The sequence below is a fragment of the Coregonus clupeaformis genome, chromosome 33 (assembly GCF_020615455.1).
Source record: "Coregonus clupeaformis isolate EN_2021a chromosome 33, ASM2061545v1, whole genome shotgun sequence".
In the NCBI taxonomy this organism is placed as follows: Eukaryota; Metazoa; Chordata; class Actinopteri; order Salmoniformes; family Salmonidae; genus Coregonus; species Coregonus clupeaformis.
Genome location: NC_059224.1, coordinates 14,917,176 through 14,942,000, shown reverse-complemented (window position 1 = coordinate 14,942,000; position 24,825 = coordinate 14,917,176). Strand labels below are relative to the sequence as shown.

The following is a 24,825-nucleotide window of genomic DNA, read 5'->3' as shown; positions in this document are numbered from 1 at the left end:
CAGAAGAGGATTGGGAGAATGTCATATGGTCAGATGAAACCAAAATATAACTTTTTGGCAAAAACTCAACTCGTCGTGTTTGGAGGACAAAGAATGCTGAGTTGCATCCAAAGAACACCATACCTACTGTGAAGCATGGGGGTGGAAACATCATGCTTTGGGGCTGTTTTTCTGCAAAGGGACCAGGACGACTGATCCGTGTAAAGGAAAGAATGAATGGGGCCATGTATCGTGAGATTTTGAGTGAAAACCTCCTTCCATCAGCAAGGGCATTGAAGATGAAACGTGGCTGGATCTTTCAGCATGACAATGATCCCAAACACACCGCCCGGGCAACGAAGGAGTGGCTTCGTAAGAAACATTTCAAGGTCCTGGAGTGGTCTAGCCAGTCTCCAGATCTCAACCCCATAGAAAACCTTTGGAGGGAGTTGAAAGTCCGTGTTGCCCAGCGACAGCCCCAAAACATCACTGCTCTAGAGGAGATCTGCATGGAGGAATGGGCCGAAAATAACAGCAACAGTGTGTGAAAACCTTGTGAAGACTTACAGAAAACGTTTGACCTGTGTCATTGCCAACCAAGGGTATATAACAAAGTATTGAGAAACTTTTGTTATTGACCAAATACTTATATTCCACCATAATTTGCAAATAAATTCATTAAAAATCCTACAATGTGATTTTCTGGATTTTCTTTTCTCATTGTGTCTCATAGTTGACGTGTACCTATGATGAAAATTACAGGCCTCATCTTTTTAAGTGGGAGAACTTGCACAATTGGTGGCTGACTAAATAATTGTATTATTTACTGTATTTGGGGTAAGTTTCTTTAAAACGTGAAATCACAAAAAAGGTGTCTGGACCCTTCAATAACATGCAATTTACATTTTGTTTAAAAAAAGAAAAGTTATTCTTTAAGGATTAAAAGGACTAACTGGTTTTACACCCAAAGAAACATTCTACCTATGAAGTTTGGAGAGTGTAATGGTTTTATAGATTAAATGTGACCCTGTCTTTGGAGCAAGCTGAGCATAACTATACTGAACAAAAATATAAACGCAACATGTAAAGTGTTGGTCCCATGTTTCATGACCTGAAATAAAAGATCCCATAAATTGTCCATTTGCACAAAAAGCTTATTTATTTCAAAATGTTTGCAGAAATTTGTTTACATCCCTGTTAGTGAGCATTAATGCTTTGCCAAGATAATATATCCACCTGACAGGTGTGGCTGGCATATGAAGAAGCTGATTAAACAGCATGATCAATACACAGGTGCTGGGGACAATAAAAGGCCACTAAAATGTGCAGTTCTCTCACACAACACAATGCCACAGATGTCTCAGGTTTTGAGGTAGCGTGCAATTGGCATGCGGACTGCAGGAATGTCCACCAGAGCTGTTGCCAGATAATTCAATGTTAATTTCTCTACCATATGTCGCCTCCAACGTCATTTTAGAGAATTTGGCAGTAGGTCCCACCGGTCTAACAACTACAGAACACATGTAACCACGCCAGCCCAAGAACTCCACATTCGGCTTCTTCACCTGCGGGATCGACTGAGACTAGCCACCCGGACAGCTGATGAAACTGAGGAGTATTTCTGTCTGTAATAAAGCCCTATTGTGGGGAAAAACATATTCTGATTGGCTGGGCCTGGCTCCCCAGTGGGTGAGCCTGGCTCCCAGGTGGGTGGGCCTATGCCCTCCCAGGCCCAACCATGGCTGCGCCCCTGCCCAGTCATGTCAAATCCATAGATTAGGGGCTAATGAATTTATTTAAATTGACTGATTTCCTTATATGAACTGTAACTCAGTACAATTGTTGAAATTGTTGCATGTTGCATTTATATTTTTGTTCAGTATAATGATGATGTCATGGAGCCTTATAATTGTGGAAGTGAAGTGTATATGTTCGGGACCCCAAATGAACGTTTCACTGCATGTCTTGTTCAAGGTCTTACTGCACAGAATGTCCTCAAAATAAAAAGTTCACTTCAGCGGAGCCATACATACCCATGTCAAGGGCTTTGTCCCCCCATTCACCGGACAGCGTTTTTGGTTTGCTGGGTAATGTTGGCTCAAAGTCAGACTTTGGCCGCGTGGAAGGCACCTCTCCATTGTGCCTGTAGAAGAGGGGGGAAACAACATCAGTAGTACCATTAGTAACAGTTGTAAACAGTAGTGGTAGTAATGCAATCCTGATGGCTCAGAGTTATGCAGGGCTCTACAGTGAGACCATTTTATTTGCATATTGCCTGAATATTTTGCTGTGCGACCTGGAATTTTAATTTAGGAGCATTAGTGCGCCTAGAAAAATGAAGGATTCTAGCTTTATTACCTGTAGACTTAGAAAACAGCATATTTTCAGCGTGAATACAATCATTCAGAAGGCATAAAATGTCCAACGGCATGACAAACAAAGAAACTAAATACACTGGTTTGTTAGTGTTTACATTAGTGTATTAACATTATTATACAAACATCATTATGCAACAGAGGCATGAGTCAGAACTAGGCAATGTTGTCCATCCTCAACGTGAAGTGTATGTGACCCTAGACGGCTCAGACAGTGGCCGAATGGATGTTTGAACAGAGGGAGGGATGGAAGAAAAGAAGGACGGGCAGAAGGACGGAGAGACTTACTTGGCCCCTGTGGAGGGTGTGAGAGGCTTGTCTGGTAGTTTTGGAGGGAAGCTGCCTGGTCTTCCCTTGCCTGGCGGGGGTACAGGCTTCTTGGGGGGGACCAGAGGGGCAGTAGGTTTTGACAATTTGTGATCTGTCTTGTCACCTTCAGTGAGAGCGAGAGAATCTGAGTCAGAATGATCTAGGAATGATTTAGGCACCTTCATTCTTCATTCACAGCAGCAAGGACATGTTAGCATCTGTCCCCAAGGCTATTCCACTATAACATTAAAGTAGCCAACACCTAATCTCATTATGGAAATGCTTCATTCCTCAGAGAAATAAACTATCGATCCTGTGACAAATTAGTCATATGCATTGAGGTTGATTAGATACGCCAACCAGGAATAAGTGTACTTCTTCGATTTGAAAGGGGAAAAAGCAGCAACATGTTTCTTTTAGCCCTAGAGAGACAGGAAGGGTCCCGGTGGCCCTGAGGTCATCCTTCACCACAGCGAAGGAAAGCTTTTCAGCCACTCTGAGGACCGCTAGTGACATCACTTCTGTAAAGTGACAGGACACGGCAAGTTCACACAAGGAGGATGTACCGTACGGTGAATGTGTGTAAGTGCAGCACTTCACGTTGATGCCAAGGCACCTTTCGCATGATAAGGTAAAATGAGAAATGTGCAAGAAGCCCAGGGGTGTTGGCATGACAGAGAAGTGAAGCTAAAGCTAAAACACTGCTAAAAATGGCCTGTCACAATGCATTGCCAATTGGCTGGAAGAAACAACATGCAATAGCCGGCCGCTCACTGTCACATTGGTGCTACATTCCCCCTACTGCTGCCCCTCTTCATTATTCTCAGCATCCAGAAACTCCTACAACTATCAGAATAAAATGCTGGTGCTACAATATACAGTGAGGGAAAAAAGTATTTGATCCCCTGCTGATTTTGTACATTTGCCCACTGACAAAGACATGATCAGTCTATAATTTTAATGTTATAAATTGATTTGCATTTTAATGAGGGAAATAAGTATTTGACCCCTCTGCAAAACATGACTTAGTACTTGGTGGCAAAACCCTTGTTGGCAATCACAGAGGTCAGACGTTTCTTGTAGTTGGTCACCAGGTTTGCACACATCTCAGGAGGGATTTTGTCCCACTCCTCTTTGCAGATCTTCTCCAAGTCATTAAGGTTTCGAGGCTGACGTTTGGCAACTCGAACCTTCAGCTCCCTCCACAGATTTTCTATGGGATTAAGGTCTGGAGACTGGCTAGGCCACTCCAGGACCTTAATATGCCTCTTCTTGAGCCACTCCTTTGTTGCCTTGGCCTTGTGTTTTGGGTCATTGTCATGCTGGAATACCCATCCACGACCCATTTTCAATGCCCTGTCTGAGGGAAGGAGGTTCTCACCCAAGATTTGACAGTACATGGCCCCGTCCATCGTCCCTTTGATGCAGTGAAGTTGTCCTGTCCCCTTAGCAGAAAAACACCCCCCAAAGCATAATGTTTCCACCTCCATGTTTGACGGTGGGGATGGTGTTCTTGGGGTCATAGGCAGCATTCCTCCTCCTCCAAACACGGCGAGTTGAGTTGATGCCAAAGAGCTCCATTTTGGTCTCATCTGACCACAACACTTTCACCCAGTTCTCCTCTGAATCATTCAGATGTTCATTGGCAAACTTCAGACGGGCATGTATATGTGCTTTCTTGAGCAGGGGGACCTTGCGGGCGCTGCAGGATTTCAGTCCTTCACGGTGTAGTGTGTTACCAATTGTTTTCTTGGTGACTATGGTCCCAGCTGCCTTGAGATCATTGACAAGATCCTCCCGTGTAGTTCTGGGCTGATTCCTAACCGTTCTCATGATCATTGCAACTCTTGCATGGAGCCCCAGGCTGAGGGAGATTGACAGTTATTTTGTGTTTCTTCCATTTGCGAATAATCGCACCAACTGTTGTCACCTTCTCACCAAGCTGCTTGGCGATGGTTTTGTAGCCCAATCCAGCCTTGTGTAGGTCTAAAATCTTGTCCCTGACATCCTTGGAGAGATCTTTGGTCTTGGCCATGGTGGAGAGTTTGGAATCTGATTGATTGATTGCTTCTGTGGACAGGTGTCTTTTATGCAGGTAACAAACTGAGATTAGGAGCACTCCCTTTAAGACTGTGCTCCTAATCTCAGTTTGTTACCTGTATAAAAGACACCTGGGAGCCAGAAATCTTTCTGATTGAGAGGGGATCAAATACTTATTTCCCTCATTAAAATACTAATCAATTTATAACATTTTTTACATGCGTTTTCCTGGATTTTGTTGTTGTTATTCTGTCTCTCACTGTTCAAATAAACCTTCCATTAAAATTATAGACTGATAATTTCTTTGTCAGTGGGCAAATGTACAAAATCAGCAGGGGATCAAATACTTTTTTCCCCTCACTGTATATTAAACAAACTTATTAAAAACAAAATATTTAGGCTACATTTACATTTTAGTCAATTACCAGACACTCTTAACAGATCTAAATACAGATGCCAAAACTGAAAATTATCTATCTAAAACCTAGCCCAAAGTACAGGACATTTACATGAAGAGTTCATTGTAAATTATATATTAGGCCTATGGTCTTCTGGGCTCACAAAAGTAGTCAGAAGAGAGGCCTATGAGATGTCTTCACCAGATAGATCCACCTCCCTGGCTGTTCCCCTCCACCAGTGACTCATTAGTGTCAACTTCATCACCGCGTTAACAGCACACTCACAACACACAAACGCTTTGTCCTACATTCAGTCTGACAACTGATAGCGACAACCTCCAGCTTTGTTAAGCAATTGAGTGTTCCACTCCGAATTCTCTCTCTCAATCATAGATTAGGACACATGGAGTTGACTTATTTGAATAATACCCTGGAAGAAGAATGTTAATTGTAAACATGAACATCCCAGAGAAGGTTAATTGAGGTCAGGTAACTGATTGCCTGTTCAGAGAACATAATGCTAAAAAGCAGCAACATTTTAAAAGTAAAAGAACATTGCTGTAGAGCAGAGGGGTATCCTATGAAGCAAGCTAGAGCTACTCAGTGTTTCCTAAAGTTGACCAGCTTCAGTTAGCTTCACAATCCAGCTCAGGCTTCATCCGTGCTAGGATGAAGGATATTGCTTATCCGCCTGCCGCTAACTCTAGCAGGCTTGTAACTACGTGTGCATGTTGCAAATGACTAGTCGAACACCCAACTCTTCATTGACACAATGCTGAAATGTCAATACGTGGGCAAGTCAGTGCCACATGTTCATTTGTGCCGAAATCAAAATGAAAGAAAGGTTATATCTTGCAAATTCGGCAGGCTATGGTGTGAAATAGGCTTTTAGAAGTGCCCTCTATTTTATTACTTATCGTTAATGCCAGACGGCAGCCCTAGCCGCGTCCTCAGAGCATGCGCAGACCAGCTGGTTGGTGTGTTTACGGACATATTAAATCTCTCCCTTTTCCCAGTCTCCTGTTCCCACATGCTTCAAGATGGCCACCATTGTTCCTGTACCCAAGAAACAGAGGTAACTGAACTAAATGACTATCGCCTCACCTCTGTCATCATGAAGTGCTTTGAGAGACTAGTCAAGGATCCTATCACCTCTACCTTACCTGTCACCCTAGACCCACTTCAATTTGCTTACCGCCCCAATAGATCCACAGACGATGCAATCGCCATCACACTGTCCTATCCCATCTGGACAAGAGGAATACCTATGTAAGAATGCTGTTCATTGACTATAGCTCAGCATTCAACACCATAGTACCCTCCAAGCTCATCATTAAGCTTGAGGCCCTGGGTCTGAACCCAGCCCTGTGCAACTGGGTCCTGGACTTCCTGACCGGCCGCCCCCAGGTGGTGAAGGTAGGAAACAACATCTCCACTTCCCTGATCCTCAACACTGGGGCCCCACAAGGGTGCGTGCTCAGCCCCCTCCTGTACTCCCTGTTCACCCATGACTGCATGGCCAAGCACGCCTCCAACTCAATCATCAAGTTTGCAGACGACACAACAGTAGTAGGCTTGATTACCAACAATGACGAGACTGCCTACAGGGAGGAGGTGAGGGCTCTTTGAGTGTGGTGCCAGGAAAATAACCTCTCACTCAACGTCAACAAAACAAAGGAGATGATCGTGGACTTCAGGAAACAGCAGAGGGTGCACCCCCCTATCCACATCGACAGGACCAGGGTGGAGAAGGTGGAAAGCTTCAAGTTCCTTGGCGTACACATCACTGACAAACTGAAATGGTCCACCCACGCAGACAGTGTGGTGAAGAAGGAGCAACAGAGCCTCTTCAACATCAGGAGGCTGAAGAAGTTTAGCTTGGCACCTAAAACCCTCACAAACCTTTACAGATGCACAATTGAGAGCATCCTGTCGGGCTGTATCACCGCCTGGTACGGCAACTGCACCGCCTGCAACCGCAGGGCTCTCCAGAGTGTGGTGCGATCTGCTGAACGCATTACCGGGGGCAAACTACCCGCCCTCCAAGACACCTACAGCACCCAATGTCACAGGAAGGCCAAAAAGATCATCAAGGACATCAACCACCCGAGCCACTGCTTGTTCACCCCGCTATCATCCAGAAGGCGAGGTCAGTACAGGTGCATCAAAGCTGGGACCGAGAGAATGAAAAACAGCTTCTATCTCAAGGCCATCAGACTGTTAAATAGCCATCACTAACACAGAGGCTGCTGCTGCCTATTGAAATCACTGGCCACTTTAAGAAATGGAACACTAGTCACGTTAATAATGTTTACATATCTTGCACTACTCATCTCATATGTATATACTGTATTCTATTCTATAATATTCTACTGTATCTTAGTCCATGCCGCTCTGTCATTGCTTGTTAATATATGTATATATTCTTAAATTCCATTCCTTACTAGTTTTGTGTGTATTAGGTATATGTTGTGAAATTGTTAGATATTACTTGTTAGATATTACTGCACTGTCGGAGCTAGAAGCACAAGCATTTCGCTACACCTGCAATAACATCTGCTAAACACGTGCATATGACAAATAACATTTTATTTGATTCGGTGTGCTTATCAATGTTGATGTGTTGAAGGTACTAAACTTTCTGTTCAAGCAGCTGGCACACAGTTCGGACACTCATCGGTATCACAAAAGACATGCAACCAGAGGTCTCTTCACAGTCCCCAGGTACAGAACAGAGGCTGGGAAACACACAGTATTAAACAGAGCCATGACTAAATGGAACTCTGCCACCCCAGGTAATTCAAGCTAGCAATAAAACCAGATTCAAAAACCAGATAAAAGAACACTTTACAGCACGACAGGGACCGTGAAGAGTCAGAAATGTTTATACATTTTGTATTCTATTTTGCATTGTATTATGTACAGTATGTGATATGGTCCCATGTGGCTCAGCTGGTAGAGCAACGCCAGGGATGAGGGTTTGATTCATACGGGGGACCAGTACAAAAATATATGCACTCTGGATAAGAGCGTTTGCTAAAAGTAAAAATTAAAAAAATGTGATACGTGGTTGGGATACGACTGTGATATGTGGTTGTATTGCCTGGCTATCTTAAGATGAATGTACTAGCTGTGGGTCGTTTTGGACGGGAGCGTCTGCTGGATGGCTAAATTGTAATGTAAATGTAGTGCTATGTATGTATATTTTGTAATTTATTTGTTGTGTTGTTTCCTGTTTGGACCCCAGGAAGAGTAGCCGCTGCCTCGGCAGCAGCTAATTGGGAATCCTAATAAATACAAAAAAATGCACATGCACCTTTTCCACTCTTATCGATATTTGTTTTTAATTAAGTCATACAAAAGTGTTACATTGTGTGAAGTTTAAAATGCATTATGTCATTACTAAATATGTAATGTAATATATTATAACATTAACATTCCTCAAATGAAGGGGATGATGACGCAATCTTTCCAAGAGGGAGGGAATCCAATTTCATTGGTCCTCAACTCGTGGCTCAGTCAGTTCATTCAGGTTAAGTGGAGTTAGCCGTGAGTTAACCCACCCCGGAGCAGGTTAGTTCTGAAGGATTAGTTACCACAGAAATTGACCTGGCTAAAAGGTGAGCCACTTTCATATGACTGGTTACCCCGAGTTGAACGCAGAGTTGACCAAAGTTTCCTCTGTAACTCCTAAAACCTGCTTCGTAGGATACTTCCGTGCCTGTGCCATCCAAGTATATACAGTATTACGCAATTTTTTTCAAACGTAAAAAAGCCCCAAAAACATAATTTACCAGAATGCTAACAAAATGCTAACAAGTACTAAGGAATGCCGATAGCGGATGCTAGGTAAATGCTAATGAGCGCATGCAAACATTTACTACTAAGACAGACAAAACAGCTCATAAAGTTATGCAAGTATCTCAAAACCCAGTTTGCAGCACAAACAAAACAAAAATTAGACAGCAGGGATCTTAATCCAGGAGGGGATGTCTCTGCTGCTGTTACCAAGAAGCTTCATCTAGCAAGCTAACGTTAGCCAAAGTTTACATTAGGAAGTTAGCAAAACCCAGCTGGAGAGAATTGATTTGGCACATCTTAGACACGCTACATGTATGTGGACACCTGCTCGTCGAACATCTCATTCCAAAATCATGGGCATTAATATAAAGTTGGTCCCCCTTTGCTGCTATAACAGCCTCCACTCTTCTGGGAAGGCTTTCCACTAGATGTTGGAACATTGATGCGGGGACTTGCTTCCATTCAGCCACAAGAGCATTAGTGAGGTCGGGCACTGATGTTAGGTGATTAGGCCTGGCTCACAGTCAGCGTTCCAATTCATCCCAAAGGTGTTCGATGGGGTTGAGGTCAGGGCTCTGTGCAGGCCATTCAAGTTCTTCCACACTGATCGACAAACCATTTCTGTATGGACCTCGCTTTGTCCACGGGGGCATTGTCATGCTGAAACAGGAAAGGGCCTTCCCCAAACTGTTGCCACAAAGTTGGAACCACAAAATTGTCTAGAATGTCATTGTATGCAGTAGCGTTAAGATTTCCCTTCACTGGAACTAAGGCACCTAGCCTGAACCACTAAAAACAGCCCCAAACCATTATTCCACCTCCACCAAACTTTACAGTTGGCACTATGCATTGGGTCAGGTAGCATTCTCTTGGCATCCGCCAAACCAGATTTGTCTGTCGGTCTGCCAGATGGTGAAACGGGATTCATCACTCCAGAGAACGCGTTTTCACTGCTCCAGAGTCCAATGGCGGCGAGCTTTACACCACTCCAGCCGAAGCTTGGCATTGAACATGGTGATCTTAGGGTTGTGTGAGGCTGCTCAGCCATGGAAACCCATTTCATGAAGCTCCCGACCAACAGTTCTTGTGCTGACGTTGCTTCCAGAGGCAGTTTGGAACTTGGTAGTGAGTTTTGCAACCGAGGACAGACGATTTTTACGTGCTTCAGCAGTCGGTGGTCCCATTCTGTGAGCTTGTGTGGCCTACCACTTTGCAGCTGAGCCGTTGTGGCTCCTAGACTTTTACACTTCACAATAACAGCACTTGCAGCTCTAGCAGGGCAGAAATTTGACAAACTGACTTGTTGGAAAAGTGGCATCCTATTACGGTTCCACGTTGAAAGTCACTGAGCTCTTCAGTAAGGCCATTCTACTGCCAATGTTTTGTCTATGGAGATTGCATGGCTGTGTGCTCGATTTTACACACCTGTCAGCAACAGGTGTGGCTGAAATAGCTAAATCCAGTAATTTGAAGGGGTGTCCACATACTTTTGTATATATAGTGTAGTTAATGTAATAGTTATAAGATATATAGCTGGCAAACATTAGTAGTGAATTTCATACAAGTGTAACTTGATCACCTCACTTAAGTTGCGCTGCAGTAAACTAACCCAATAAACTCCTGTTTTGCTCGTTGTGAAAGAAGGAGTCAGGCGCAGGAGGTAAAATACCGAAGTCCAGAGTTTAATCCGTTTGCATAAATCAAACGCCTAATTTGGTGAAAAAACGGGCCCCATGCATTGACTCAATCACTGAAGGAATGAGGGGAAGAGGATAACTAAATCGTACAGTCACATTATTCAGTGGTTGATAATCAATGCACGGGCGTAAACCGCCATCTTTCTTCTTCACAAAGAAGAAACTCGAGGAGGCAGGTGAAGTGGAGGGACGTATATACCCCTGGCGCAGGGACTCGGTGACGTATATTTCCATAGCCTCCGTTTCAGCCTGCGACAGGGGATACACATGACTCCTGGGAGGTACAGCATCTACCCGAAGGTTTATCGCGCAATCCCCCTCCCGATGAGGTGGAAAACGCGAGCGCCAGATCATGGTATTCGGAGGGAATGCGCACGGTGGGGGTACCGTCTGGACTTTCCACGTGGTCGCACCAATGGAAACACCTAGACACCTACCCGGACACTCACACGACCACCCCGTCAGAACCCTCTGCGGCTATGAGAAATTGGGGTTGTGAAGGGCTAACCATGGGATACCCAAGACTACAGGGTAAGCAGGAGACTCAATAATCATAAAGGTGATCTGCTCAACATGTGTCTCCTGCGTAATCATGGTGACTTGTACAGTAACTTCCTTAACCAACCCAGACCCTAATGGTCGACTATCTAGTGCTCTGATGGGGAGTGGAATGGTTAGGGGAACCAATGAAATGCCTTGACAGTGTGCAAATGCCCTGTCCATAAAATTCCCAGCTGCGCCTGAATCGACTAGCGCCTTACACTGGGAACCTACCAAGTGATCTGGAAAGGAGATAGATAAAGTACAGTGTGCCGCAAAGGGCTCTGAACACGTTTGGGTGTTCTTTACCTGGGGTGATGCGTGAGTACCCTGCCTACCGCCTCCAGACCCAAACGAACATTGACTGCGACGTGAGGTGGATTGTCCCTTCGTGCCACCAGAGTGGCACTGTCGCTGTCCTCCTGTGCTCTCTCGACCGGCGGCTCCCCCCAGCTCCATCTGCTCGGGGTCAGAGTCGTCCGGAGGGGGAATGGGAAGACCCCTACCAGGACGTCCTCTGGCTGCTAGCAGATTGTCCAGCCGGATGGCCATGTCCACTAGTTGGGAGATCGATAGCATGGCATCCCAGCAGGCTAGCTCCCGTCGGACGTCCTCCCTTAGGTGGCACTGGAAATGGTCTATCAGGGCCCGCTCGTTCCACCCGGACCCAGCGGAACTCCAGCGTGTAGTCCTGAGCGGTCCTCGTCCCCTGCCTTAGATGAACCAGTCGTTTGCCTGCCTCTCGACCCTCAGGCAGTTGATCAAAAACGGCCCGAAAGAGGCGAGCAAACTCCCCGTAGTTCTCCAACGTGGTACCTCCCTTGTTCCATACCGCGTTGGCCCACTCCAGGGCTCTCCCACAAAGGCAGGAAACGAGGACGGATACCTTCTCCCGCTCCCGGCGCTCTGGCCTGATGCTGGAGAAATACAACTCCAGTTGGAGTAGGAATCCCTTACATCGCGCTGCAGTCCGGTCAAACGCCGGTGGCCGGGATATCTGGATCCCTCCAGGGGCTGGGGTGTAGGTGGCTGGATCCGGTTGACCAGCTGGTCTCGATAGATCGGATCCTCTCTTCTCCAGGCGTTCTACCACCTGACGAACCCGATCCATCGCTTCCCCCAAGCTGGCCAACATCGAGGAATGCTCCTGGACCCTTGCCACAACTCCTGGCATGCGGTCTTCTCCTGCTGACTCCATATCAGATCAGGTGAGTGATTCTGTGACGAGGTGTGAAAGAAGGAGTCAGGCGCAGGACGTAAAATACCGAAGTCCAGAGTTTTATCCGTTTGCATAAATCAAACGCCCCAAGCGTCAAACGAAACTGTACAAGGCAAAACATCCACCTTGGCAAATAACACAGTGAAATGTAGCTCAACCGAGCTACACGCTCTCACAACAAAACAATCACTCACAAAGGCAAGGGGAACAGAGGGAACACTTATACACATACTAATTAGGGAAATGAGCACCAGGTGTGTGTGACAAGACAAGTGGAGTGATGAGAATGGGATCGGCAGTAGCTAGTACTCCGGTGACGACGAACGCCGAAGCCTGCCCGAACCAGGAGGGGGGGGGGGGGTCGTGAACACTCGTTGTGCTACTTTGTAAACAAACACGTGACTGACTCAAACAGCTGTTTTGGGAAACTAGTACTGGTAAGATTCAAAATGAAAAATCTAACAGGCGTAATTATGAATGCCATCTGTTTTATTTATTACCTAGTGGACAAGTTGACTGCAGGTATTTATTTATTGAAAACGTACAAATATTCAGATTTATTAAAAACGGTATGGACGCCCAACCCTAGTTCGGACCACTGCTGGTTTTCTGTTATACCTGATAATTAATTGCACAAACCTGCTGTCCCAGGTCTGAATCACCCCCTGATTAGAGGGGAAGTAAATGTAATAAACAAAGCAGTGGAACTGGCTTCGAGGTCCAGATGTGAATTTGAGGGCTGTAGATTATCAGTATCTCAGTGCAAAATGCACATATAAATAGGACTATGGTCTTCTTACATAATCAGCTTGTAGAACGGCGGTGCAACATATTATTAAGCCTGGCAGGAGGCTGAGAGACAACAGCAAACAAAAGCAGATAGTTCCAGCACAAACTAATTGATAGCACCTCAATCCCCCTGACCTATGAAATGTCCCTATTGATGGGTACTGAAACACTGCATGACTCATAACATCAAGTACTCAAAAACAAATTACATATGATGTGGTTCCTGCCACTTCAGAGATACAGAGGGGTAGTTTGCTTGTCCACTAAAATGATGGTAATATTAAATCACGATTGATTCACAATTATTTGATTGATTCACAAATTAATTACATAAAAGTGTTGCAGAGTATACAAAAGGGCCTGAAAAACATGTGCGCGCACACACACACACAAAAAAACATAGGTCAGAAGAGTGGCCTATGAGACATCTTAACCAGATATATTTGGCGGTTCTTCTCAACCAGTGACTCGTTAGTGTCAACTTCTTCACCGTGTTAACAGCACACACACACAACACAACGCTTTGTCCTACATTCAGTCTGATAACTGATAGTAAACAGCCCCTCCAGCCTTCTTACGCAAATGATTCTTCCCCTTCGCATTCTCTCTCGCTCTCAATAATAGATTAGGCCGTGTGGAGGTGACTTATTTGATTAGTACCCTGGAAGAAGAGTGTTAATTGTAAACATGAACGTCCCAGAAAAAGTAAATTGAGGTCAGGAAGCTGATTGGGTATTCAGAAAACATGATACTGAAAAGCAGCACAGCTTTCAAGTAAAATAACATTGCTGTAGAGCAGGGGTATTCAAATCTTACCCGATGAGGTCCGGACCACTGCTGGTTTTCTGTTCTACCTGATAATTAATTGGACACACCTAGTATCCCAGGTCTGAATCAGTACCTGATTAGAAGGGAAGAAGAAAGGCAGTGGAACTGACTTTGGAGGTCCAGATTTGTCTATTTTAGGGCTGTCGAGCAACAGTGTCTCAAAGGACAGACAATGGACAGCAGCTGACAAGCATACCCATAACATGATGCAACCACCGCCATGCTTGAAAATATGAAGATTGGTACTCAGTGATGTGTTGGATTTGCCCCAAATATAGTGCTTTGTATTCAAGACATAAAGTAAATTTATTTGCCACATTTTTTGCAGTTTTACTTTAGAGCCATATTGTACAGTCTTCCTTCTTTTCACTTTGTCATTTAGGTTAATATTGTGGAGTTACTACAATGTTGATCCATCCTCAGTTTTCTCCTATCATAGCCATTAAACGTTGTAACTATTTTAAAGTCACCATTGGCCTCATGGTGAAATCCCTGAGCGGTTTCCTTCCTCTCCGGCAACCAAGTTAGGAAGGATGCCTGTATCTTTGTAGTGACTGGGTGTATTGATACACCATCCAAAGTGTAATTAATAACGTCACCATGCTCAAAGGGATATTCAATGTAGGGCTATTCCCGACTGAAAATAAATCTTTGTCGACCGAGAGTCGTCTGTTCTCTCGACCAATCGAAGTTTAAAACGTGTATTTTTCCATATATAGACACATCCTATGTGTTTTAATCAAATCAACTACATGTGCTGAACTTGTCTGATGCTTTAAGCGCAGTGTGATTAAATAATTAAGACACACAAATAACTAGAGGGAGTCTAAATAACTAGAGGGAGTCTGACCGCAATTGATTTGATTGAGCCGGGCCGGGCTCAGACTGTGTGACTAGCACCCGTTATCTCTCTCTCCTCCCTGCTGCAGCGACCACCACAGAACATCAACAGTGTTTATCGCGCTGTCCGTGTTGCTGAAGCTGCAAGATAATTACATCCATTTCTGACGGAAAAGTTCTGGTACCAAAATCACTCATTTGTTTAGGAAAAACATTTCCTACTCCCTCAACCCTTGCTCTCTTTACATGACACATGTATGCATTGCATGCAAGTGACCAATAGGGCCTGACCTATGGCATATCATAATCTCATCAATTAATTGGTTATAACAAACTTCGAAATACGTGAAAGCAAAATGGATGCAGATGACGTGCTCAGGATGTAAAGGGGAAGTCAGATGTGTGGAATAAATTTGACTAGTTGTGGAAAATACTGGAGATCAAGAAAAATAAGGTAAGGAGCAAGCACTGCGTGCATATTATGTGTGCCAAACAGGTGCTATTAGATTACAATATCATTTTTCTGACCGTTTGCAACAACAAACTACACTAAATAAATGATAAGCGTACCAGAGTCTCTTGTAACTTATTTTTAGGAAAGCCTTTATTACAGCAAAGACTAAAAACAGTTGCATGCACTCGTGAATGCAATTGCCGACATGGAACAGTTTATTAATTATTTACGCTAATTATTCAAGGGTTGCTTTGTTATTTTATAACTAAAATGGTTGATTGTTTTTAAAATCATGAATGACTCATATGCTGTGTGATGACATGAATGAATGAATGATTGACACAGTAGCCTATATACTGTAAGAATTGAAATACAGTGGGTAAAAAAAGTATTTAGTCAGCCACCAATTGTAAAAGTTTTCCCACTTAAAAAGATGAGGCCTGTAATTTTCATCATAGGTACACGTCAACTATGACAGACAAATTGAGAGAAAAAATTCCAGAAAATCACATTGTAGGATTTTTTATGAATTTATTTGCAAATTATGGTGGAAAATAAGTATTTGGTCATCTACAAACAAACAAGATTTCTGGCTCTCACAGACCTGTAACTTCTTCTTTAAGAGGCTCCTCTGTCCTCCACTCATTACTTGTATTAATGGCACCTGTTTGAACTACCTCAAACAGTCACACTCCAAACTCCACTATGGCCAAGACCAAAGAGCTGTCAAAGGACACCAGAAACAAAATTGTAGACCTGCACCAGGCTGGGAAGACTGAATCTGCAATAGGTAAGCAGCTTGGTTTGAAGAAATCAACTGTTGGAGCAATTATTAGGAAATGGAAGACATACAAGACCACTGATAATCTCCCTCGATCTGGGGCTCCACGCAAGATCTCACCCCGTGGGGTCAAAATGATCACAAGAACGGTGAGCAAAAATCCCAGAACCACAAGGGGGGACCTAGTGAATGACCTGCAGAGAGCTGGGACCAAAGTAACAAAGCCTACCATCAGTAACACAATACACCGCCAGGGACTCAAATCCTGCAGTGCCAGACATGTCCCCCTGCTTAAGCCAGTACATGTCCAGGCCCGTCTGAAGTTTGCTAGAGTGCATTTGGATGATCCAGAAGAGGATTGGGAGAATGTCATATGGTCAGATGAAACCAAAATAGAACTTTTTGGTAAAAACTCAACTCGTCGTGTTTGGAGGACAAAGAATGCTGAGTTGCATCCAAAGTACTGTGAAGCATGGGGGTGGAAACATCATGCTTTGGGGCTGTTTTTCTGCAAAGGGACCAGGACGACTGATCCGTGTAAAGGAAAGAATGAATGGGGCCATGTATCGTGAGATTTTGAGTGAAAACCTCCTTCCATCAGCAAGGGCATTGAAGATGAAACGTGGCTGGGTCTTTCAGCATGACAATGATCCCAAACACACCGCCCGGGCAACGAAGGAGTGGCTTCGTAAGAAGCATTTCAAGGTCCTGGAGTGGCCTAGCCAGTCTCCAGATCTCAACCCCATAGAAAACCTTTGGAGGGAGTTGAAAGTCCGTGTTGCCCAGCTGGTAGAGCACGGCGCTTGTAACGCCAAGGTAGTGGGTTCGATCCTCGGGACCACCCATATACAAAAAAATGTATGCACGCATGACTGTAAGTCGCTTTGGATAAAAGCGTCTGCTAAATGGCATATTATATTATTATTAAAACATCACTGCTCTAGAGGAGATCTGCATGGAGGAATGGGCCAAAATACCAGCAACAGTGTGTGAAAACCTTGTGAAGACTTACAGAAAACGTTTGACCTGTGTCATTGCCAACAAAGGGTATATAACAAAGTATTGAGAAACTTTTGTTATTGACCAAATACTTATTTACCACCATAATTTGCAAATAAATTCATTAAAAATCCTACAATGTGATTTTCTGGATTTTCTTTTCCTCATTTTGTCTGTCATAGTTGACGTGTACCTATGATGAAAATTACAGGCCTCTCTCATCTTTTTAAGTGGGAGAACTTGCACAATTGGTGGCTGACTAAATACTTTTTTTCCCCACTGTATAGGCCTACTGTAAGTAAGTTACGGTATTAAGACTAAACAGGATGCGCTCTTAGGCCTACAGCTCGATGGTGGTTATACAAGACTGTTATACTAAGCCTACTAATGATGATGACATCACTTATTATAATGACCATAATAATAATAGTAATAATTAAAAATAAAAATAAGGTGATCAAGAAGAAAATAGGGTTATTATTGTTATAATAATTTCTGACAATTTGGAATTTTGTAAACAACACTAAATCAATAAGTAACACCAAAAGAGGCTGTTCTAACAAAAATAAGTATAAAGCCTTTTTTACAGCATCGCAAAGTTAAAAAACAGCCGAATTTGTTTGCTTGAGGCTTGGCGCTCATGGAATCAGTAGGCTATAAAACAAACACTCAAACAGGCCCACAAGCAGGATCTGTCTTATTTCTGTAGATATACAGTGACTTCACCCCCCTTAGCATTTTTCCTATTTTGTTGCCTTACAACCTGGAATTAAAATGGATTTTTGGGAGGTTTGTATCATTTGATTTACAGAACATGCTTACCACTTTGAAGACGCTAAATATTTTTTATTGTGAAACTATTCACCCCTTAAAGTCAATACTGTGTAGAGCCACCTTTTGCAGCAATTACAGCTGCAAGTCTCTTGGGGTATGTCTCTATAAGCTTGGCACATCTAGCCACTGGGATCTTTGCCCATTCTTCAAGGCAAAACTGCTCCAGCTCCTTCAAGTTAGATGGTGTACAGCAATATCAAAGCAAGTCAAACCACATATTCTCAATTGGATTGTGGTCTGTGCTTTGACTAGGCCATTCCAAGACATTTAAATGTTTTCCCTTAAACCACTCAAGTGTTGCTTTAGCAGTATGCTTAGGGTCATTGTCCTACTGGAAGGTGAACCTCTGTCCCAGTCTCAAATCTCTGGAAGACTGAAACAGGTTTCCCTCAATAATTTCCCTGTATTTAGCGCCATCCATCATTCCTTCAATTCTGACCAGTTTCCCAGTCCCTGCCGATGCTTCACTGTGGGGATGGTGTTCTCGGGGTGATGAGAGGTGTTGGGTTTGCGCCAGACATAGCATTTTCCTTGATGGCCAAAAATCTCAATTTTAGTCTCATCTGACCAGAGTACCTTCTTCCATACGTTTGGGGAGTCTCCCACATGCCTTTTGGCGAACACCAAACGTGTTTGCTTACTTTTTTCTTCAAGAAATTGCTTTTTACTGGCCACTCTTCCGTAAAGCCCAGCTCTGTGGAGTGTACGGCTTAAAGTGGTCCTATGGACAGATACTCCAATCTCCGCTGTGGAGCTTTGCAGCTCCTTCAGGGTTATCTTTGGTCTCTTTGTTGCCTCTCTGATTAATGCCCTCCTTGCCTGGTCAGTGAGTTTTGCTGAATACTTTTGCAAGACACTGTTTATGGATGATTTATCAAGCCAGGCACATTTAACAGTTGGGCTATTTATTATAGACCTAATTAAGTTGGGGTTTCCGCTCTCCTCACTTTTCTTAGACAATTAAGGCAAAGGCTGTTTTGTCGTCTCCTAACTCCACTTCTGCCTCCGCCGCATTGTTCTCAACACCAATATGCTGGTTAACTTTGTTTTTATTCACATAGCAACATTGTCTAGGAAAAGGCACCAATTCAACAGCACACTGATGTTTTAGAACCGTGGACAGCAACCGCTATCCAACGCGGGAGAAAGTGCATTTGTTATAAAATAATCGTATTTTTATTAGTGTTGCACCATTGTTCTTACGTAATATAACCATATACAATTTCAGTAGCACGTGTCTTAGAGTGATGGACTGTGCCATCCCCACGGCCTCCACAATGGATTTAGTCCACTCAAACAGGCGCGATTCAGACCAGTGTCTTTTACACTATGAATGTTTTTTTTGCTACTGCTCGACTAAAGAAATATTGGTCGACCAACAGCCTATAGACCAAACAATCGACCAGTCGACTAAATGGGGTCAGCCCAGATTCAATGTCTGTTTTTTTTACCCATCTACCAATAGGTGCCCTTCTTTGAGAGGCATTAGAAAACCTCCCTGGTCTTTGTGGTTGAATCGTTGTTTGAAATTCCCTGCTCGACTGAGGGACCTTACAGATAATTAATTGTATGTGTGGGGTACAGAGATGAGGTAGTCATCATGTTAAACACTATTATTGCACACAGAGTGAGTCCATGCAACTTATTATGTGACTTGTTAAGCAAATGTGTACTCCTGAACTTTAGGCTTGCCATAACAAAGGGGTTGAATACTTATTGACTCAAAACATTTCAGCTTTTGATTTTTTATTAATTTGTACAAATATAATTCCACTTTGACATTATGGGGTATTGTGTGTAGGCCAGTGACACAAAATCTCAATCAATTTTAAATTCAGGCTGTAACACAACAAAAAGTAAAGGGGTGTGAATCCTTCTGAAGGCACTGTACATAATGTCTCCTACACAATAGGTGGGAGAAATCATAGAATTTCTATAGGATAAATAAATAAAACCATCCATATTATATGTGAACTGGTGGCCAATCTGATACATTTTCCAATGATTGTACAAAACGTTACTTGTATAAACCTTTACTTGTTAATAAAGAGAAGGCTGAAGACACAAGTGTTGTGTTTATCCAGGAGGACACATTGCCCAACATGTGAAATCAAAAGATGACACTGTGCTCCTCTATTAATACCCTGGGGTGTGGTAGGGTATGGTAGGGTATGGTAGGGTAGACATGGCAGGACTGGTGCTAAACTCCCACTGATTAAGTCATCGCTGTAGCGAGGGGACCAGGCCAAATTACATTAGCATAATCACCATCTCCCTACAAGCTGTTCTACTGTCAAAAAGTGTATCCCTACCGTTATCTGTATGACAAGTGTCTGTCTAGGGTCTAGACCCTTGAAGACAGCTTTACTGAGCATTCGCAGTTAGTTATTCATATTATTCATTAAGTTATTCATGTGGGGTCCAAATGCAAATGTCAATTTACTCCTTCCAGGTGCAAATTTGCCACTTGGTACAAACACTTAGTAAATCAAGACCTGCATGTCTATCTGAAAACAGAGCAAACTCTCCTTTGGTGTTACGGATGAGATTCCACACACACACACACACACAGCCCCAATTAGGGCCAGGTTTTTTTTATATATATTTTTATGTTACCTTTATTTTAACTAGGCAAGTCAGTTAAGAACAAATTCTTATTTACAATGACGGCCTACACCGGCCAAACCCGGACGACACTAGGCCAAATTGTGCGCCGCCCTATGGGACTCCCAATCACGGCAGGTTGTGATACAGCCTGGAATCGAACCAGGGGGTCTGTAGTGACACCTCAAGCACTGAGATGCATGCCTTAGACCGCTGCGCCACTCGGGAGCCCAGGTTACAGGTTCTACTGTAACACCAATAAAAAAATCTATGCGATATCGGAGAGAATGATTGGTGTTGAGTCTAGTGGCCTCATCCGGAGAGCCACATGTCCCTCGGAGCGGTCGGAGCTGATTGTGAGGTGGGAAGTGTTGGCTGCAACCTTCTTCACACCAACTTATCTGCTGGGACACAAGTGCTGCTCCCAGGGGGGGAGAGGGGAGATGTTTCTCACCCCTTAATGGGAAAGGACAGGTAGGTGGAAGGGAGGGAAGAGGGCGACCCTTACCTCTATCCTCAGGATGGGGTTGCTGGGGCTTCTTGTCGGCGCTCGGGACCTCGGGTTTGCGAGCTGAAAAGCGAAGCATGTTCCCGTTGTTTAGTAACGTCCTCCTCTCTTTACCGTCGATCTATGAGTCTATGAGGGCAGTCACTCGAACACAAAGCAAACTGAACAGATATTCTGCAGGCAGGAGGAGGATGTGGAGACACTCAAGTGTTTCCTGTGCAGACTAAAGGGAGAGTACAGAAATCTTTGCAGTGCTCCCTGCAAGCGCCTGTAACTTCAGATGTGGGTGTGCTAGATATGAGCCGTTCAGTCAGTCTTTACACCCCTCTCGGAAACAACAACCTCAAAGAAGAGAAAACAGTCTTTGTTTTTTCCAATCACGACAGATATCTAGGTGAATGCCGGTGCTATATAGAACAGCCAAGTACCTTCGTCAATTCAGAAAAGTAATAAAAATCGAAATACAAATATGTGAGCACTTAGAATGAATGGGCCTAGTGATTAATCATCATCATCCCCAAAATCTTACACCTTGGGGGCATTAGGGAAGTCTCCATGCTTCTAGAGATCTAGATCCAGATCTATGGCAAAGTTAAAACCCATTATACCGGAGGTATTTTATCTCTTCTAACAGCTGCAGGGATGAGAGCCATTGGAGTCTGCTATGTGAGACTACATTGTGCTATCAGACAGGAGTCAAAGGATCCTAAATACCTATATGCATCACGTCTCTGTAGGCCTTCGCAGTTAGGCTCAGATCTGGACTGAGTTTACAACTTGGTACTAAACAAAGTTGGGAAAGTCTTAGATGTTGGTTTATTTTTCCTGAATCTTGAACCCCTCGGGGTCGTAGTGCAACACAGTCATCATGTCAGCTCAAGGCAGGAAGTGCATTCTTAATAACGCACCAATTTAGGCACCCTCCCGGGAGATTTACACCACTTAAGAGAAAATCGTTTCAGAGGAGAGGGGCATTTAAATCTATAAATTATCCTGAGCAAGCGAGGAAGCGATTGGTGCCCTCCTTCTCCACCTCTCCATCAGATTATTTCTGGCCATTTCCCTCAAAAACTGTTGCCTGCCAACCAAGCATACAGAATTCGAGATTATGACAATTATCTGGTGGATTTTTCAACTTGTCGGCTCGGGGATTCGAGCAAGTGACCTTTGGGTTACTGGCCCAACACTCTAACCGCTAGGCTACCTGCTGCCCGTGATATTAGGTGACATGATGTGCTAATGGTCACAGGCAGAGGTACACGTTTATGTTTGTCTGCCCATATTGTTTGATACTGTACTAGAGACGACTCCAGTGGGGATGTTTAGAAAACAGATTGCGTGAACAGTTGCTTGCAAAACCACAGGTTTTTTCTTCTTGGAAACTAACGCTGAGAGAGAGATAAGTCTTCCGCTGCCTGCCTCTCCGTTAACTGAAAGTGATCTACTATTACACATGCTCATCTACAGGAGATTGATGATGGTCACTTGTTCCTTATGAAACAGGCCTTACCTATGCTTTTTGATGGCGGCGGCGGCTTCTTGGGTCTCTGAAAAACACAAAGTAGGTCAATGTGACAAAGAGGACTTCTCATTAATCTACAGTAGCCCTCCGTTTAAACATCAGCAGATACACCATGATGGCCAACAAGTACAGAGAGAAATAGCACTTTCTTGCCCCACTGAATTAGGTTCAACATTCAGGGAATATGTTAATAAGTACAGTACGTAGTAAGGCAACTAGTCAAGCCTTTTTCTAAAGAAAAGCAAGCCAGAATACCTTGTTACGGGTCAACAAGGCTGATGAATAACAATCCAGAATTAATTTGAATTGGCCACAACTCAAAGGACACAGAATTTCAATTGAATTTGAAGGAAGAAGAATTTAATTCAAATCAATTCAAACCAATTCAGCTAAGACATGAAACATGAGTCTCATTCATTTGACAAATCATTTATCAAAAGGATATGCCACTTATTAATGCAAAGAATACACATACCATTTCAAACATTAGTTTGATAACTTAAAGATGTCAAACCAACAGTATTTTCCTTTGTCATGAGATGTTAGATTCTTCCCTTCCATACTACAGTGTTTGATCTAATGCATTCTGGGAAATGTATTCTGTATCGCGGCCTGGTATGGTAACAGCTCCACCCTCAACCGGAAGGCTCTACAGAGAGCGGTGCGGACGGCCCAATACAGGCCCTCCAGGTCATTGACACCAGGCGGTGTCTGAGATACACACTTTTCACAATCACCACATACGGTGCTGCGACTGTCTATTTCCTATCCTGTTGCCTAGTCAATTTACCCCTACTATATGTACATAGCTACTTCAGTTACCTCGTACCCCTGCACATTGACTCGGTACAGGTACACCCTGTATATAGCCATGTCATTTTTACTTGTTATTCGTTATTTACTGTGTATTTATTCCTTGTGTCAAATCACCCCCTTCCCCTTGTCCCTCCATTTGCGCATTCACACGCGCTTCCCCCATATGCACAAGTGTCCCAAAGCTGAGGGAGTGAAAAGGGTGAAGGTGCTAATTAATCCCTTCGATAACAACTTAGACCGAGTCAGCTACGCTGCCGGCTTCAGAGCGAAGCGGTATCCCATAACGCACCGCATCATTTTTGAGTTTGCGCAATTTCACACAAAATAATAGTCGTCCCTAATTATGAGTCACCTGTATTTGTATGTGTCTGATTTCAAGGCTTGATACATGTAACATATGAAATACCTCCCAAATTAAATGTTTAACTGTTACTGGGGTTTATATCTACAGGGGGGATTTTCTCATTTGAAGGTCATGCTTTTTTTATTATTTAAAAGTGGAACATGAATTGCATTACTCAAGTCATGAGCGTGCCCCGAAATGTATTGGTTTATTTGATCCCTTGCCACTCTTGAAGTCCCCCTCTGAGTTTTGTCAGCAACATGTGACAATGGAGGGCCCTCTGAGCAAGTTGGTAGGGGCGAGGGGGTGGTTTGGGATTAACCGAAAGACAGTAGGCCTGGGGTTAATTGTTTGTTCAAGGGGACACAACGCTTTCATGTTTTTTCAGTGCGCAACTAAATTCAATTACTTTGGAGGCAATTCCGCAGAAGAATTTCACATTTAACAAAGAAGAAAGGCAGGGTCTGTTCAACCATTGTTTGTTGCTCCAAAGAATGACCGCCCTTTGCTGTAATATTTACAACAAAGTTTGAATGATTTTGGTCTTTATCAGTTTCTTTAAATTCTTCCCAATTCATGGTATAATTTCTGCATGACTTCTGTAATACATTTGAACATGCTTAGGCTTTATTCTTACCTGATACCTTTCCAATTGAAACTGTATATCAATAGAAACACAGGGCTTCCTTACTGGAAGGTCATGTGCCAGAGATGCAGATGTCACGACAGCTGTTCCAGGGAGCCAGCCTGAGCAATGCACTGGGCCGAATCACTGATCTACAAATCACCTTGCGCCTTGATCCTTAGATAGAAAGATTAACGAATCTGCACAGTGCCTTGCTCAGGCTCATCAGTGTGTCAGCGCTGAGGAGGAGTGATGCCAGGCATATAATGCGGAGCATGAATCAGAAGCGAAACACATGCTCCAAATGAATACAACAAGCAATTATGCTCAGTTTCCTTGAATAACCTACACTGATCTTAATCTTGCTCATCTTAAAATGTGCTCTAATGTTTGTCCTATGGAATTACACTAAGTCCTTAATAGGTGATGCCAAGCAGTAAGACACTGCAGTACTACTGACAGCTTCTAGACAAGAAGTGTGTGCTTCATATTCATAGCCCACATTCAATAGGTTTGTAAGGAAG

General features: G+C 43.6%; 1 protein-coding gene across 2 annotated transcripts in view; it reads right to left on the bottom strand.

The window, feature by feature from the left end:
• LOC121548863 (CD2-associated protein) overlaps nucleotides 1-24,825 on the bottom strand; it is a 94,360-nt gene that overhangs the window by 13,511 nt on the left and 56,024 nt on the right. For both annotated transcript variants that reach the window (XM_041860484.1, XM_041860485.1), the window contains exons 11-14: nucleotides 22,506-22,542; nucleotides 20,996-21,058; nucleotides 2,643-2,787; nucleotides 2,013-2,122 (exon numbers count right to left, since the gene is read on the bottom strand). In XM_041860484.1, coding sequence (XP_041716418.1) covers nucleotides 2,013-2,122; nucleotides 2,643-2,787; nucleotides 20,996-21,058; nucleotides 22,506-22,542 — 355 coding nt within the window. The remainder of the gene's footprint in view (nucleotides 1-2,012; nucleotides 2,123-2,642; nucleotides 2,788-20,995; nucleotides 21,059-22,505; nucleotides 22,543-24,825) is intronic.